This window comes from Camelus ferus, chromosome 10, assembly GCF_009834535.1.
Source record: "Camelus ferus isolate YT-003-E chromosome 10, BCGSAC_Cfer_1.0, whole genome shotgun sequence".
Taxonomy (NCBI): domain Eukaryota; kingdom Metazoa; phylum Chordata; class Mammalia; order Artiodactyla; family Camelidae; genus Camelus; species Camelus ferus.
Window position 1 is genome coordinate 42,998,420 of NC_045705.1, and position 16,706 is coordinate 43,015,125.

The following is a 16,706-nucleotide window of genomic DNA, read 5'->3' on the forward strand; positions in this document are numbered from 1 at the left end:
TGGGCAGGCCATGCTCTAGTTTAATGAGTCTGCAGAGCAGAAGTCCTAACGTGGGGCAAACGAGAAGGAGGAGCGGTTACCCTCTTGATATATCCTCTTCAGAGCTTTATCAGTCATGCTGTTGTGGGAAAAGCATGGTGTTTAGACTCAGAGCATCTTGGGTTTGAATCCCACCTGTTTCTGTTAACAGCTGTGCAGTCTTGGACAAATCAGTTAATCTCTCTGCACTTCAGTGTTCTCAGTTTTAAAATGGAGAAGAATAATGTCTAATTCACATGGTTGTGGCAAGCTTAGAATACAGAAATCTGTGGTTCTCAAAGTGTGAAGGTCTGTGTCGGTTGCACATTCATCGATATGACTCCGTCTTATCTGGGAGCTTGTTAGATGTGGAAACTCTCTGGCACCAGCTCAGACTTACTGCATCAAAAGCCCTGGGGTTGGGGAACTTCATTCCGTAGAACACTGATAGTTAACACGCATAGCATAGCACCTCACACGTGGCTGGGGCTTGCTTAACAAAGGCGGCCGTAATTATCCTTATCTTCCCTGGGAACCTCATTAGGTTTCCCGAGGTTTGTTTTTCGGTTAATGTTTGCTTTGCAAGAGCCAGGTCAGTGACAGATCTGTTTGTTTACCAAGTCATGGTTTGTCTTTTTCTCTCCAACTGAAAAAGCCACATGAATAACAACTCAGAGAAACCCGCGCTATTTGTGTGCAGTTCCGGCCGGGCCGTGTTAGCTCAGCAGAGAGTCAGTGTCCTCTGGCAGCTCCGCACATCCCCGGGTGTGGTTGTGAGCCTCAGAGCCGGGCTGGGCAGCGAGCTTGTGCACATGAGGGATGTTATGGCTATTTCCTTTTGTTGCTTTTTTTTTTTGGCTGAACATAAGTGAGCAATGTAAGCATACACTTGCCTCACCAGAGAGAGCTTCCTATCACGTTATGGGTAAAATTGATCACAGTGATTCGTCATTTCGTTTCTAAACTGTTAGGTGAAATGGATCCATATTAACTGGGCTGAGTTAAAAAGTAAAATTTTTTTCATGAAGAAATAGAAACGCACTACCAGAGCCACAAGGGGAACGAGAAAAATGACTCACACCTACAAGTCACCTTTAAACTCTGAGGACGGCCTGACTTTTAAAATGAGACTTTCACAGAAACTTCTTTTTTTAATTGGAAAAAATTTTTTCCCATTTTTTTTTAAATTGAAGTATGGTCAGTTTACAATGTTGTTTTAGTTTCAGGTGTACAGCATAGTGACTCAGTCATATATATGAGTATGTATATATATTAATAAATATTGTTTTTCATATTCCTACTTAACAGCAACTTCTTAACCTATCCCCTAAGAATATGATGGAAATTTGGAGGGCATGGGCCCCCAGGGCACAGCAGTGATTTGCTAGTAAGTTCAGGCAGGATTTCCAAGGTCAAATATTCCTATTTCAGTAACTTTCCTGAAGGATGGTGCTCTGGCACCTCCTCGTATTCTGTCACCAGAGCTGTCCGTGGGGGAGACAGGAACGGAGATGACCCTGCGATTGGGGGTCACATCTCACGACCCTGGGCTGGGGGACGCACTCCGTGTTGTGCTCACAATGACCCCGTGAGCCTGATGTGGAGAGTGATGCGCAGTATTGTCCTCCCCCACCAGAGGCTCTGAGGTCGAGTGCTCTGTCTGAGATCCCAGCTTGTAAGCGGCAGAGCCAGGACCAGAACCCATGTCTTTGTCAACAAGGCTCACTTCTCCACATGGTGTTACTTCTGCCACATGGGAACATAAGGGCCACTGACGGGCTGCCTTGTTCCCTGAAGTCACCTTGACTGGTCTTCTTGTGGACCAAAAAAAAGTCACCTCTGGGGTCATTTCCCTGGGCGTAAACATCAGAATCAAAATGTGAATATTTTATGTGGCAGAAATACACTCACAGTGACCTTATTTATGAGCAAAAACAATAAATTAATGTGATACACAGTTGAGAAAATGAATCCGTCAGAAAGGCAGTATTAGAATGAAAAAAAGCTAAGAAGACATATGGACCCGGATTTGAATCCCAAATTTACTGCTTATTAAACATGCACTGAATTAAAGTAGCTTAACCTCTATACGTCTCAGTTTTATTTTTTCTCATCTGTGGGTGGGGGTAACACCTTCTCTTATAAAATATTGTGTGAAGATCCAGTGAGATGATGTACCATGGTACCCAGCGCAAGCACGGTCTCTGTAACAAAGCCGTCGCACAGTAAGTATTTACTCCATAAAGGAGGAGGCAAGTCACTAAGGATCAGTGTTGTGAAAGCACAAACGATTCTGTCTGTCCTCTAGCAGGGAGGCAGGGCCAGGACACAGAAGTGTTGCTTGGGGATGGGTGGGGAGACATCAGGGTGTTGTTGGGAGGTGGTGCTGAGTGTGAGGAAATTAGACGTCTAAAGTGGGTGTGAAACAGAGCAGAGGCTGTTGGAAGGAAGCCGTCGAGAGAGCTGGGAAGCGGTCAGTAGACCGCTCCTCGGGCTAAGCCTCTTCCCCCATCAGCCTTCCCCCCCCCCCATTTCCTGTCCCCGCGGACACACATTTTTACACGGACACACATTTTTACGCGCTCCGCACACACCGCTGGATCATGCCTCTGGGCTGTTGTTCAGATTCTTCCCCGGGACAGTGTATCCCGTGGTTTTCACCTGGCTGGCTTCATCTTCTGTCTTTCGGGATTCAACCCAGGTATCTCCTTTCCAGGAAGCCTTCCTGAAACCTCCAGACTGGACGAAGTGCCCTCTTTAGTGACCTCTGCTTCCCCTGTGCCTTCTCTCCTTTATCCTTCGCACACTACACAGATCAGCGGTTTGTGGATGGGCTGGTCTCCCTCACTACTCCTGTGAGCTGCTCCTCAGGGCAGGGCTGTGTCATTCATTGTCATATTCCTAGAACTCAGCAATATACCTGGTGTAAAATGATTACTCTAAAAACACTGGTTGGAATCCAAAAAAAAAAAAACAAAAAAACCCAAAAAACCCACAAACTTATTTACACAACAGAAACAGACCCACAGGCATAGAAAACAAACTCATGGTTACTAGAGGGGAAAGGAGGTGGGAAGGGATAAGTTGGGAGTTCGAGATTTGCAGATACTAACTGCTATATATAAAATAGATAGACAGTAAGTTTCTACTGTACAGCACAGGGAACTATATTCAATATCTTGTAGTAACTTATGATGAAAAAGAATATGAAAACAAAACTATGTACGTATGACTGAAACAGTATGCTGTACACCAGAAATTGATACAACGTTGTAAACTGACTAGACTTCAACTAAAAAATAAAAACACAAATTAAAAAAAAACAAAAACAAAAACAAAATAAATAAAAACACTGATTGGAATTTTGCTGGACTGGACCGCGATGGGAAACATCAGGATTCCTTGCCTATTTCATGACAGTTTTATCTGAGATTAGACATACTAAAAAAAAAAAAAAAAAAAGAAGAAGAATTATACAGGAATGTAGTGTAGTTCCTCATAATTCCTATTTATATTGAAACACTTTTGATAAGTATAAGTATTGTAAAGAGTAAAAATGGGTCAGTCAGGTTTTTTTTTCTCACTAAGAAAATCTATATAAATATTTAAAAATCACCACTAAATAGAAAAGATTTCAGGCAGCCCTTAAAGTTCAAATTTTATCTCAGTGGCTTCTGTGTAAATTATTCATACAGCAAAAAAGCCAATCAAATCAGGCTTAGCCGAAGGTATGTTGGTGTCAAGAAAGTGCAAGGCAGATCCAAGAAGCGGTTTTCAGGGAAAGTCCTTGGGGAAGGGTCGTCCTCCACACCCATCTCGCTCAGGTCTCGGCTCAGGCCACAGCGTGTTAAGAGCCGGAATGGGGAGCATCTGTTTAATGTTCAGCTGCATGGGCTCTGAAACCAGCCTGCCTCTGTTCTAATCCCGCCTCTTCTACTTCCTCTGTATGGGCTCGAGCTAGTAAATTCGCCTCTGCTTGCCTCAGTTTCCTCATCCGTAAAATGAGGCTTGTTTTAAGGATTAAAAGAGTTCATACCTATAAGGGGTTTATAGCAGTTCCCGGCCCACAGCAATAAATCTAATTCTTCACTATCTCTAGTCCTTCTGTGTTCATTGTCAAATGCCAATATAGCCCAAACATCATTATTTGTATATCTGTCCATCCATCATTTAACAAACAATTTTGAGCACCAGCTATGTGTCTGGAACTGTGTTGGGTGCCAGTGGCACAGAAAATGAATAAGAGATGGCCCCTGTGCTTAGTAAATTCAGGGTATAATGTGTGAATGTGTGTGTGTGAGTGTGTGCGCACGCGTGTGTAAGGGGGGTCTTAGGAAGGTAATAGAAGGTAATTGTAGAAAAGATGATAAATGCTCTATAGAGAGAAGCCCATGACTCATTTGGACCATAAAGAGGCAGCCCCAGATGGTCAGGACAGCTTTCCCATCGAGGTGATACTGGAGATGAGTGTGAGCTGGCTAAGTGCGAGCTGAAGGTGAGTGGGGCAGTATTCTTTATGCCAAAGAAGCCACCTTGATAGGGACCTGAGAGCAAGGAAATGGTGAGTAGGGGGGCATGGGAAGTCAAGCAGGGAGAGCCTAGATGCAGGGCTTGCTGGGGAAGAAGGAGCCATAACACCAGGGGCCTTTCCTGCCAGATGAAGAGTGTTTGGCTCTACCCTATCCCAGTCCAGGGAGGAGCCCTGAAGACGTCTAAGCAGAGATGAAAATGTTTCAATCGATTCTATCCTTTGAGTTGGTTTCTTTGAAATTGGTTTCTAATTCCTGACATGTAGAATTTACTGTTTCTCCCTGGGGGGCCCCTCTGTTCCCCCGTGGACTCCTATCACATTCCTGTAACCCTTTATGGGATTTACCTGTTTTTCATTCTGTCTCAGGAGACTGAAAGCACCTCAAAGACTGCTTTTTAAATTGATCTCGTTATCCCTGTATCAGTGCTGGGCCCAGAGCAGGCCCGTAGTAGAGGTTTGATTGAAAAAAGAAACGGTTGCTTTTAGGAAAATGTATTTCTTTTTGCATTTTTAAAGCAAAACAGGGTCAGATAAAATCTGGGCAATTAAGTCAGTGAAGTGAGCGGTCTTTCTCCGGTGATGGCAGTGTGAGCCCAGGAGCTGCTGGCCGAGAAATTCACAGTCCAGCTGTCACCGAGCACTGCTGTGTGTCAAGCACTCTGCTTGGCGTTGAGGAAGATGTAAATACTTTGAAGGCCTCATTAGATGGTTGTGAAACTACTGCACGTATATATATATATATACAGTATATATGTGTGTGTGTGTATATATATGTATACACACAAAACAACCTCCGTATCCCCGGGGCCCGGCACAGGGCCTGACAATGCTCAGGTGTCGGTCAGTATTTGTGAATAAGCAATAACTCGGCAGGTATGAGGAGTGTGTGCTAAATGTTCTAAGAGTCCAGTTGAGGGAAAGTCTGTGAGATAGTTTAATCTCGTAGGGCTTCACGGAGGAACCTGGGCCTTGGAAGATACAAAAAAAGATCTGGAGAGAGAGAAGGAAGAGGCCGAGGACCTTAGAGACGGAGACACAGCATGGACATCCCTTCATAAAGACTCGTCATGGTTTAATGAAATCTAAGCCATTGCAGATCATCAAGGCGCTGATCATCGTTTTGGGGTCTGTTGGAACTCACACAAGACAGCCAGTTTCCCAGGCAAATTCTACTCTGAGCAGCGGATGGGAAAGGGTTAGCAGTTGCTTTAGCAAGTAGCCTGTGGGCCTTCACAACACTGTTAATTAAAGCAGCGTTAACTAGTTAGTTAAAACAAAGGTAGCAAATGATAGTTTCTAAAATTAAGGTGGAGGTAATGCTAATGATTCTGCCACCTGACTAGAATCCCTGGGGAGGGTTTTACCTTCTGAGAAAATTTATAATTCAGAGCTAGAGGCCTCTGTCATTAATTTAGCCACGAAAGGCCCACGGCTTCTCAGAACCTCGGCCCCGTGACCCTGGAAATTCTGAACGCTGTAGAGCCAGAACTTTAGACTCATCACAGTCAGCGCTTTATTTAGGTCAGAACTAGTTTTGCGTTCGTTTGTCAATTTGCAGCTGAAGGGAAGGCCTTAAACGGAAGCCTGGCATTATCTGCTTGACAAAGATTTGATGGTGCACCACGTCGTGCTGGAAAATTAATGTCTAGAGCCCAAATGTTAATCACAGGGACCTCTGTACATTGATGGCATAAATAGTACGTTTCTACATAAAAAAAAATCTATAGTGACTCACTCCCTTTTAAATAAAATCTCCCTTTGCTATTTCAGTGGATTGAATGACTGACTCTGGGCACTTCTCTTTTTTGTGTTCTAGGGTGAACCTGTTCAACTTCTCAGAAAACTGCTAGGTTCACCCTAGCAGGGAATTAGCTCTGTTCTTCCCTCAGGTGCTCAGAGAGCAAGAGTGGTTCTCTGCACGGTCGGAGGGGGAACTGACGCTTTCTAGCCCCTTCCTTACTGAAGATGTGAACCATTCTTCAGGCCCCAGGAAAACACGTCTTCTCTTCTGGCCATGACGATGTTTTCCAAAGTGAGTCTCCTTTGTAGTACCAGTTCTCCAGAATGCTGAGAGAGTTACTTGAGAAAGTAGTCTTGTGTTTAATAAGCTTGGGAAAAGATGGAAAAGAAGTAACAAGTGCATGACTGGTTTGTGCACTGCAAGACTTCTCCGTGCCTACGTCCGATAAAAGAATAGAGGAGTCAGAGTTTTTTCAAGCCCGTTTGACCAGAAACCTTTTTTTTTTTTTCCCAAGAAGAAATTTGTGAGACTAGCTTTCCCAAGAATACATTCTGGGAAATGCTCAGCTCTGATGCCCAAAAGCTAAGGCTTGAGTTAAAAACTGCTTATAACTTACTGGTCATGAGACTACAGGCAGGTGTTCTAACCATGCTGGACTTCAAACACCTCATCTGAAAAATGGGAGTGATCATGGCTTCCACTTCCAATATTCTGTGACCCCTAGATAATTCTACTAGTATTACCACTACCACTATGAGGTCCTGCCACTTTCCATGGTGGACGCTATTCACTGGTATATCCAACAAGCACTTGGCACCCACTTCTCCCTTTCTGTTTCAATTATAGAAAATGCAAAAGCCAGGTTACAAACTGGAAGTAGACTCACCGACATAGAAATGAAAGCTACCGTTACCAAAGGGGAGAGAGGTAAATTAGGAGTTTGGGATCAACATATAGACACTACCGTATATAAAATAAACAAGCAACATGGACCTACTGTATTGCACCAGAAACTATATTCAATATCTTGTAATAACATATAATGGAAAAGATTCTGAAAACGAATATATACGTAGATGTATAACTGAACCACTTTGCTGTACACCTGAAACTAACACAACATTGTAAATCAACCATACTTCAAAAAAAGTTAATCAGAAAAAAGCTAAGTGCATGCTTTCCTATATTCTCTCGCAGCAAGGGGTTGCTATTTGAGACAGTTTTGGCCAATACGACATTAGGCAATTCTTAGGGAACTCTGAGAAGACTATTGTTTTCCTGAATAAAGGGGTGCAATGCATGGAGCTCATGTGCATCCATCCCAGCTGAAGGCTTAGAGATTAGCAGGGGCGCTGGCTCCGGCATCGCTGAGCCCTGGAGGACCGCCGGGAGCAGTCTATCCGCATACTTCTTGTAACATAAGGAAAATGAAACGCAAGGAGGTCATACAAGTCTCTGAAAATCAAGTTTACCCGCAGTTGAACACATTTCTAAAAGATTTAGCTACCATTTTTTGAGTGCTTTCTGTGTGCTGATAGAAAGCATTTAACACGTTTCAATTCATTTACTCCTCCCTACAGGAATTATTACCTACCGTTCTCCAGGTGAGGGAGCAGACTGAAGTACCTTGTTCAAATTCACACAGAGGGTGTGCTAACTTTTGGAAGTATAGTCATTATAACCTTGGAAGTTATTATCATGTTTTTCACTCTGAAGTAGGCAACTAGCATCCTCTTTAAAATGGAGCACTTGCTGTCCTCCAGGAGACGTGGAAGGGACATGTACTGGCCTTTTCAGAAGCAGGGCCCAGACCCAGTCTGGATTTACAGCACCTGCTTCTCACATGCTGGATGCACGGGGGCAGAAGCAGGCGAGGCCCAGCACGGCAGCTGCTTCTCCCAAAGACCTGCACCCAGAGATGTAAGTTGCCTGTTTAAGCCCACCTGAGATCTCAGTGGAGGGGCTCGTTGGCATATTACAGAATTCAAGCCTGAGGAGCACAACCAATGAAGGTAATTTAGAAAAAAAATGAGAATGTTGGGAGCACCCAGGTTCACTTGTTCCCCATTAATTCAGTGTGACAGGTAATGTGATAGGCACTGGCCTTTATAAAGATATAAACTAAAAGGAGAGGGAGGAGGGTGTAGCTCAGTGGTAAAGTGCGTGCTTAGCATGTACAAGGTCCTGGGTTCAAGCCCCAGTACCTTTGTTAAAAAAATTAATAAGTAAACCTAAATCACACCCCCCAACAAAATTAAACAATAACAAAAAAACCTAAAAACCAAGATAAATCCACACATAGGCAGTTATATCCTACGGTGTTCTGAACATCTTGATTTTGGATCACAGAGATGGAGTATTCAGTCTCATGGGAGGTAGAGAGGAAAGGAATTTTAGTTTGGGTTTAATTTACTTCTTAGAATTATATCTTCAAAGCAGGGAACAGCTATAGGATGTATGTGATACCAGGGTGTTACAGCTTTCTCTGGCCTTTCTTCTTCTCCAAATCAAAAGCAGGTTCCAGCCTGTATACCCTAGCTGTTGGCAAAAAGAAATCTCTATATGATCAGGGTATAGCCCGTCATCCCAGCTATAATCACATAGGTAGACCAGTATTTGTCAAGGCTGCATACAGAAAAGTCAACAATTGCCGAAGGTCCTTCAGTACCCTCTCTGATATTCTGATATCCCAAATGTATGACTGCAAAACCCAATCATTAAGAACTACGTGACCCTATAGGGAAAGCGAATTCAAATAGTGCCCTAAACATTGAGAATTCCTGTTTTCTATTGGCATTATCAGTGAATTTTGTCGCTTACGTTGTCTCTCTATTTACTAAAGTAGAAATGAAATAGTTGAAAATAGTAATCTAATGTTACTAGAGGAACGTTAGAAATAGAGCAAAACATGAGATCAATGGATGGGATGAGTGATTGGATTCTTGAGCAGCAACTGACGACCACAGGAATGCAGGAGCAATGAGGATCACTCAGCTTAATCTCATGAGTTAGCAGAACCACTAGGGGGCAGTAGCGCACACACTTGAAGACAAGCAAAAAATAGGTACCACATTTCTACCTCCCCCAATCCATTCATTCAACAAGCTTCTTAGTGCTTCCGGGCCCTGGAGGCACAGTGATGAACAAGGTAGACGAGGCCTCCACTCCCAAGCTGACTCTGCTTAAACTGGGACAAGGGATGTGCTCTCCAGTTCAGCAAGGAGCTACAGAATGTCAAAATGGAGAAGCTCTGGAAATCCAGGCTGTGTAATCAATGTATCTATAGGTCTGTCCTGCCTTTTATGAGGCTCTCTTTGTTACTAAGATCATCCTCGTTGCATACCTGGCACAGAGACTTTCAGGTGTGGAAAAAGACTGACAGTTTTTGACTGACTTAATAATAATAGCAAACACTTAAGAACTGTGGTATACACTTACATGAATTTACTCATTTAGTCTTACAACTACTGTATACAGTATGCTTCATTATCTCCATTCATCAGAGGAGGACACAGAGGCGGAGAGAGGTTAAGGGACCAGCCTATGGTCACATGGTTGGTGACTGATGGCGCCACTATACAATCCCAGTGCTGCCTGGCCCTGTGCCTTGCTACCTCCAATAAAGTATCTACGCTGTGCGTGGCCTTTACACACACTATTTCCCTCAGTCTTTACAATCCTATGAGGTAGGTGGTATGATTTCAATTTGGCAGATGAAGAAATCAAAGCTCAGAGAAGAAACGGCAGTGCCAGTGTTCAAACTCAGGACCACCTGGGTACAAGGCCAGGTGGTTCTTCTCCATCGCTCCATGCTGTCTTTCTAAGGAGCCTGCCCTGCTGAGTTTCGGGGGTGCTTGGGCAGACGCTCACAATTTCATCCCTCCAGCAACCTGCTTGTTTTCTCTACCAAGATGCCTAGAAGATTTTACTTGAAGAAAGAATGTAAAGAAAGGCTGATAAAAGAAAAGTTTGAAAAAATGAATTTCCTGAGACAAAATAAAAGGCTGATCTTGCAGAAGTTTCAGAAAAAGGATGTTTTACAGAGGATTCAGGAAGGCAGATGGAAGATATGCCGACAGGTTAGATATATGGAAGGTCTTCTGTGAATAGACCATGGCGTTGCCAGGATTTATTGAAGTAGAAGAGGTTATTTTCCCCAAGGTTTATAATTCAGTTGAATACCTTACACAGTATCCATGGAAAGAGATGAGAGGCATATAGGAATCAGAAAAGAATGGAAAGAGGCAAGGATACAAGTTAATCATGCAAGTGAATCGGGTCATAAGGATAAACCCTCAGCATCCTGTGAGTCCTTTTCAGTCCTCAGCAGACACAGTATCTTTACCATCATCATAATTCAGGCTTTGAAGAATTAGGGTTGAATGGAAAGTAGGATTTTTCATGCAGACTGAATGATGGTATAAGAGAATTGTTCAAGGACTAGTATTTAGCTATTTATCTTCCACTTGAAAAATGTTTATCTTCCATTTCTTTATCTAGGTTTTTTGAATATTCTCAAATCTCTGTAGAGTTGGCAGATGGATGTTCTGACTAGCTCTTTTGACGTGTATTCTTCAATATTATTCCCAGTAACAGTCTATGTAGATTTTTTTTTTAATATCTCCAAATTTGTTCTCAAGCCACTGGTAAGATGATCTCATTATGAAGTGCCTCAGGGGGCATTTATCACGTAACAAAGTCCCCCACATGGGGGGAAATCATTGGCTATTTTCAGATGGCAACTGGCCAATAACTGCTACCTGGGATACTGACCTGGGTGGACAGGGTGGGACTCTGGGCAACAGAGAAAGTGGGAAGCGGGCTGGTTGATTAGGAAGATTATCTGCAAAGCCACTTTGCTGTTTTGCCCCTTTCAGCTACTTAGACGTTTCACAGAGACTTCAAGCTGCCCATTAAGAATGAAAATGTAAATTCTACATTCTTGTGCCTCTCTGGGATGGGCAGTCAAGGGTTCTTCTGGGCTTGAGAAAGGTTCAGGCACATGTAAGGGCAGTCAGACCTGCAAGGCTCTTGGCATTCTGCCTTCAGCATACTCTTTGTTAACACTGATCTTCTCTGCTCTGTTCTGGTGAACTTGAATTCAGCTCACAGAGTATCTCTGTCCTCTCAGGACCCGAAGGTCCTTGCCTTGCGTCAGTGACTTAGCTGTGCCCTCCCTGCCCTTCTGACCTCACTTCCCTTTTGTTGTAAGTCTTTGTTTTTTTCCACCTTTATCTCAACGGCTACGTTGCTAGCCTTAGACTAAGTAACTGGGCCCGTATCCAATGAACTCCACGAAAACCATCCAAGGAGAATTTCCGAAGCCTTTTCCCAGCACCCTGCCCCTCCCAGTTTCATTCACTCAGGTGGTTCCCATGGAAAAGACCCGGGAAGCAAATGCCACTGCTTCAGCCATAGGGGCCAGCGCCCCACAACACCCGCACCACTTTTACCTTAGGGTTTCCCCAGAGGAGCCCCTCCTCTTCCACAGGTTGACGAGGCTGCTGGATCTGCTGGCCGCCGAGGAAGACTTGCCGTCCCCCACGTGCATGCGCACCACGGTGGACGTGGTGAAGGCGCTGCGCACGTTCCTCTCGGGTTTGGCCAGGATGATGTACACCTTCGGCACAAACATGCAGCCGAGTGCCACCGTGGCACTGAGGCTGACTGAGAAGCACATGGTGATGATCTTGTAGTTGCTGCCAAAGTAGATGGGCACAAAGGCCAGCCATATAATGCAGGTGGTGTACATCGTGAAGGCGATGTACTTGGCCTCGTTGAAGTTAGCCGGAACGTTTCTGGTCTTGAAAGCATAGAAGGTACAGCTCAAGATCAGCAATCCATTGTATCCGAGAGGAGTGACAACCCCAAGGTTGGTGGTGTTACAAATCAGGTGGACTTCCCGAATGTTTGGGTAGTCGTGCGTTACATCGGGAGGCTCCATTATAAAGAGGGCGACGATGATGCCCAGCTGGATGCAGATGAGAATGAAAGCAATCACGAGCTGGGCACAGGCACTCATGAATCTGGGCTTTTTGGTGCAGATCTTCTTCTTGCTGCCTGCCAGGATCCTCGCGATGCGATTGGTCTTGGTCACAAGGGCTGAGTAGCTCATGGCTGGGGAGAGACCGATGCCTATTCTCTGAAGGTAGCAGTAAATCTGCTTGGGCTTTGCAATGAGGCAGAAGGTACATAAGTAGCCCAGGCAGATGCCAGCAAGGATGATGTAGCAGAGCTCCCTGCTGGAGGACTTGACTACTGGGGTATCACGGTAGATGATGAAGACCGCGGTAACAAACAGGGTGGCCAGCAGACCGAGGCAGGCGAACACCACAGCTGCAATGGGCTCAGGGTCACCCCAGCGGAGATACTGCACTGGGATCAAATCACAACCTGCAGAGACACAGACACATATTGAAAAAGAAGGAAGAGATGTTGACTTGGGTCATTTGTGCCTCCCTTACAAGCAGTTGCTTATGACTCTTTTACTTTTCTCCAGTCTACCTTTCTTTCTTTTTCTTTTCTTTTTTTTGTTTCTTATTTATTTATTTATTTAGTTATTATTAATTGAAATATAGTTGATTTCCAATGTTGTGCTAGTTTCTGGTGCACAGCATAGTGATTCAGTCATACAGATATAGATATTCTATTTCATATTCTTTTTCATCATTGGTTATTACAAGATATTGAATATAGTTCCCTGTGCCGTACAGTAGGACCTTGTTTCAGTCTAACTTTCTAATCTCAGTGTCTCATACTAGTCATTTCTTCATAGATTCATTCTTAAAATATTTATCTTTAGATTATCAAATACATATTCAGTGACAGGAGCTGTTCTAGGTTCTGAAAACAAAATGACGAAGAACATGTTCCCCGTCCTCATAAAAAATAATCGGGATTGGAGGGAGGAGAAGACTTTTAAAGGATTATTTTCAAGTGTGATAAGGGCCATGAAGAAGTAGAACATGGCCCCTGACCCAGTCTGTGGAAGCAATAGAGCCTCTTGCAACAGCAATTAGCAAATGAAAGTATTGGTTTGGCTGAGTTTGGGGATTTGGAAAGTTTGGCAAACAGAAATTAGCTGTAAGGAAAGAGCTAGGGGGCACCAGAGGCATGAAAGGAGGTCACTGTGCAGTAGTGTGATGAGTGGCCTAAGAGAAGGCTGGGAAGTGTGCACGAGGGGATCTTGCAGGGCAGAGAGTCTTAGATCAACGAGAAGTCATTGCAGGGATCTGTGTAGACAGAGGAATGACATGGTCAGATCCATGTGTGTTTTAAACATTCCTTCGGTTGCTTGTGGATTTGGGATGAGATAAAAGTATACACAGAATTGAGAATGATTGGAAGCAATCTAGACTTTTAAAATGGATGTGGGGGTATGTGAAAGGTAAAGGCATCAAGAATGACCAACGTTGGATCTAGCTACATTGTCCTTGAATCCACTGCAAAGGAAAAAAAAGTGTCAACTTGACATACTTTGGGTTATGTGTCTTCTTTTAAAGTTTCTTTTGGACAGTGGTTCTCAAGCTTGGCTGTACACCGAAATTACTTAGATAGTTAAAAAAAACCCAACAACACTGTGGCCTGGGTTTCACTGTCAGCTTCTGATTTAATTGGCCTGGGCATCAGGAATTTTTAAAGGCACTCCAAGGATTTCTAATTGTGCAGCCGAAGTTGAGAACTACTGCTCTAGAAGGATCATTCCTGTCAACCATACTTTTTAAAAAATAGAATGGAGATAGATTTATTGAGTTAGTAACAGAAGAGTTAAATAATCTGGGTCATTGGACATTTGAGCAATGTGGCAGAGATTACTAATTGTCTGCAAATATCCATTCTCCCTTTTATCCTCAAGGACAGATCTCCAATTTCATTTGGGGTAGTAAAGGATGTAGCTGAAATGCTACAGTTTCCAACAATATTTGCAGTCAAATGTGCCATGTGAGTAGGTTTTAGCCAGAAAGATGTAAGTAGATAACCTCCTTAAAGGAAAATGACTCATCTTGGAAAGTCAAGATGACTTTTTTGATCTTCCTGGCTTTTTCCTTCTCTTGACTGGAATATAAACATTATGGGTAGAGCTCCAGCAGTTATTCTGGACAATAGGGTAACATTAAGGACAGAAAACATGTTCTGGGTTTAGGCAGAGAAAAATATGGAACCACTGACTAGGTCTGGATTATGCACATTATATTTATCTTGTTTAAACTACTCCCCCCCCCCCAATATATGTAGACAAACCAAATCCTAATTGATATAGGTGTAACTTCCTATTAACTTCCCTCATCTCATGATCAAGTGTGTTGTAGTAAGTAGCTTTGAGTGTCAATGGTTACTCGAAGGTAAAAAAGACAACAATACCAATATGTAATGATGGTGTAGGGGAGTAGAATTTGCCACCCCAAATATATCTCTTGGACATATTTTTAATAATTTAATAATTTTAATCTGGTTGCTTTCTAAGAAACAGCAGACATGGGGAAAACTCGGAAAACCACATAGGAACATAGGAGAGATACCCTTTTGTAAAAAATATTTGCATTCACAAGGGAAATCTTTTGTAAGCATGTCTCCCTTACCGTATAGAAGAGGAGGATGACCAAATCTCTAGAAACTCTTGTCAGTGGAGAAGGCAAGGACTTAAATCTGCATAATAACCTTTACCCTTACTGTGCTTTCCCCTCTCCCCCCACCCAGCTGACTCTCCCCACCCTCAACAGCCTCTTTCGTCTTTCCCTGAGGATGGCATTTAAGGGAGGGCTTTGGCCATTTTGGTGAGTTACTCATTTTTCCTGAGTCTCTCCCAGGTCCACAGGTTATTAAGCTATTTGATTTCTTCTCTTAATGTCTCTTGTTAATTTAATTCTTAGACCAGCCGGGACAACCTAGAAGGGCAGAGGAAAATTTTTTCCTCCTCAGCAATGACAAAGAAGCATGTGGTTCTTTCAAAAGATGTCTAAGGGCAGCTCTGTTGTAAAAAGGAAAGGAAACATTCTTCTTTCCCTTATTTCTGCCTCACCAGGCTCTTTCTTCAAGATCTCAGGTTTCAAGTACTATTATTAGTACTACATAGTTAGATTCACTATGAATTTAATAGGATTTGTGAGTTAGCCTGAGACCCTCAGCATGCTTTACAAACTAGCTTCTATGAGAAAATGTATGCTTATTTTTAAATTTTTTTTGAGGTTTTTTGTTTGTTTGTTTGTTTTTTAATGGAGGTACTGGGGATTGAACCCAGGACCTCGTGTGTGCGAAGCATGTGCTCTACCACTGAGCTATACGTCCACTCACTATGCTTATTTTAAAAACCCATACTTTTAACTTTAAAGAGTGTATGTGCGTAGCCCAGGCTAAATATGACAGTTATTTTATATGATGTCAATGATTATAAATAAATGGCTATTTCATTGTGAATGAATATACCTGTATCCATATTTTTAAATTTGTTCCTTATAGAGACTATTTTACAGAAAGAAAATAGGGACCAATCATTTATCTGTATCCTTTCATAATAATTTATTTATAACATTGCTATAACAATGAAATGTATTATCTACTGTAGTTAATTCTTGTATTTCTTTTATGAGAGGAAGGTAATTAGGTTTATTCCTTGATTTCCACTTGGAGGAGGTACTGGGGATTGAACTCAGGACCTTTTGGGTGCTAAGCATGTGCTCTGCCCCTTGAGCTATACCCTTTCCCCTACTGTAGTTAATTCTACAGGGACCTGTTTCCCCTACTAGGTCCGGATTTCCTATGTCAGTGAATTACTATGGACATCAGTAATTTACTGATATAGGAAAGATGTTATGTGGTACATGAAGCAAGAATCTTTTCACTAGCTAAAGAGAATCACCTGAAATAATATATAAATATTTAAGAGCTTTCACTTTACTTTTTTTCCCCCTGCTGTTCTGCTAAATCTTAATTGCTTTTATCTAAATGTAATTAGTACCCTAGTTACTAAATGTTTTCTGTATGATAACATTCACCGCTATTTTTATGTCAAATAGATTCTTGAATTCTCCATGTGCAGCCCATTAACATCATGTGTGAAACTAAAGAAAGCCCATTAGATTTATGTGTTGGAAGAAATGTGTGTAAGGCGTGCCTCTAATGTGCTGTGATTATTTTCACAAATTTGCCAGAATTTATGTATTCAAATGAATGTTTTTTATTTAAAGTGAACCCTCAGAAGGCTTTATGTTTAGTTTAATGATCCTGCCATTGTAAAAAATACTTTTGTAACTATTCTCTTAATCATCATTGACTCTTATAACTGGATAAGATCTTGGAGTTTCCAAAAATAGATGTGCATCACAGTCACTTGGAGAGTCTATAAAAATACAATTCAGGAGATTTTGAATTACTACGACTGGGGTGGGGCAAAGGAATTTTACTTTGCATAAGCATTCT

General features: G+C 42.6%; 1 protein-coding gene and 1 non-coding gene across 2 annotated transcripts in view; both read right to left on the reverse strand.

The window, feature by feature from the left end:
* Nucleotides 1-16,706, reverse strand: part of GRM5 (glutamate metabotropic receptor 5) — a gene marked incomplete at its 5' end in the record, with an annotated part of 88,940 nt that overhangs the window by 43,523 nt on the left and 28,711 nt on the right. The window contains 1 exon segment of the mRNA XM_032490504.1: nt 11,744-12,683. Within this exon segment, the coding sequence (XP_032346395.1) occupies nt 11,744-12,683 (940 nt within the window).
* On the reverse strand, nt 15,504-15,575 carry TRNAA-CGC. The gene has a single exon. It is a non-coding gene; the product is annotated as a tRNA-Ala (tRNA).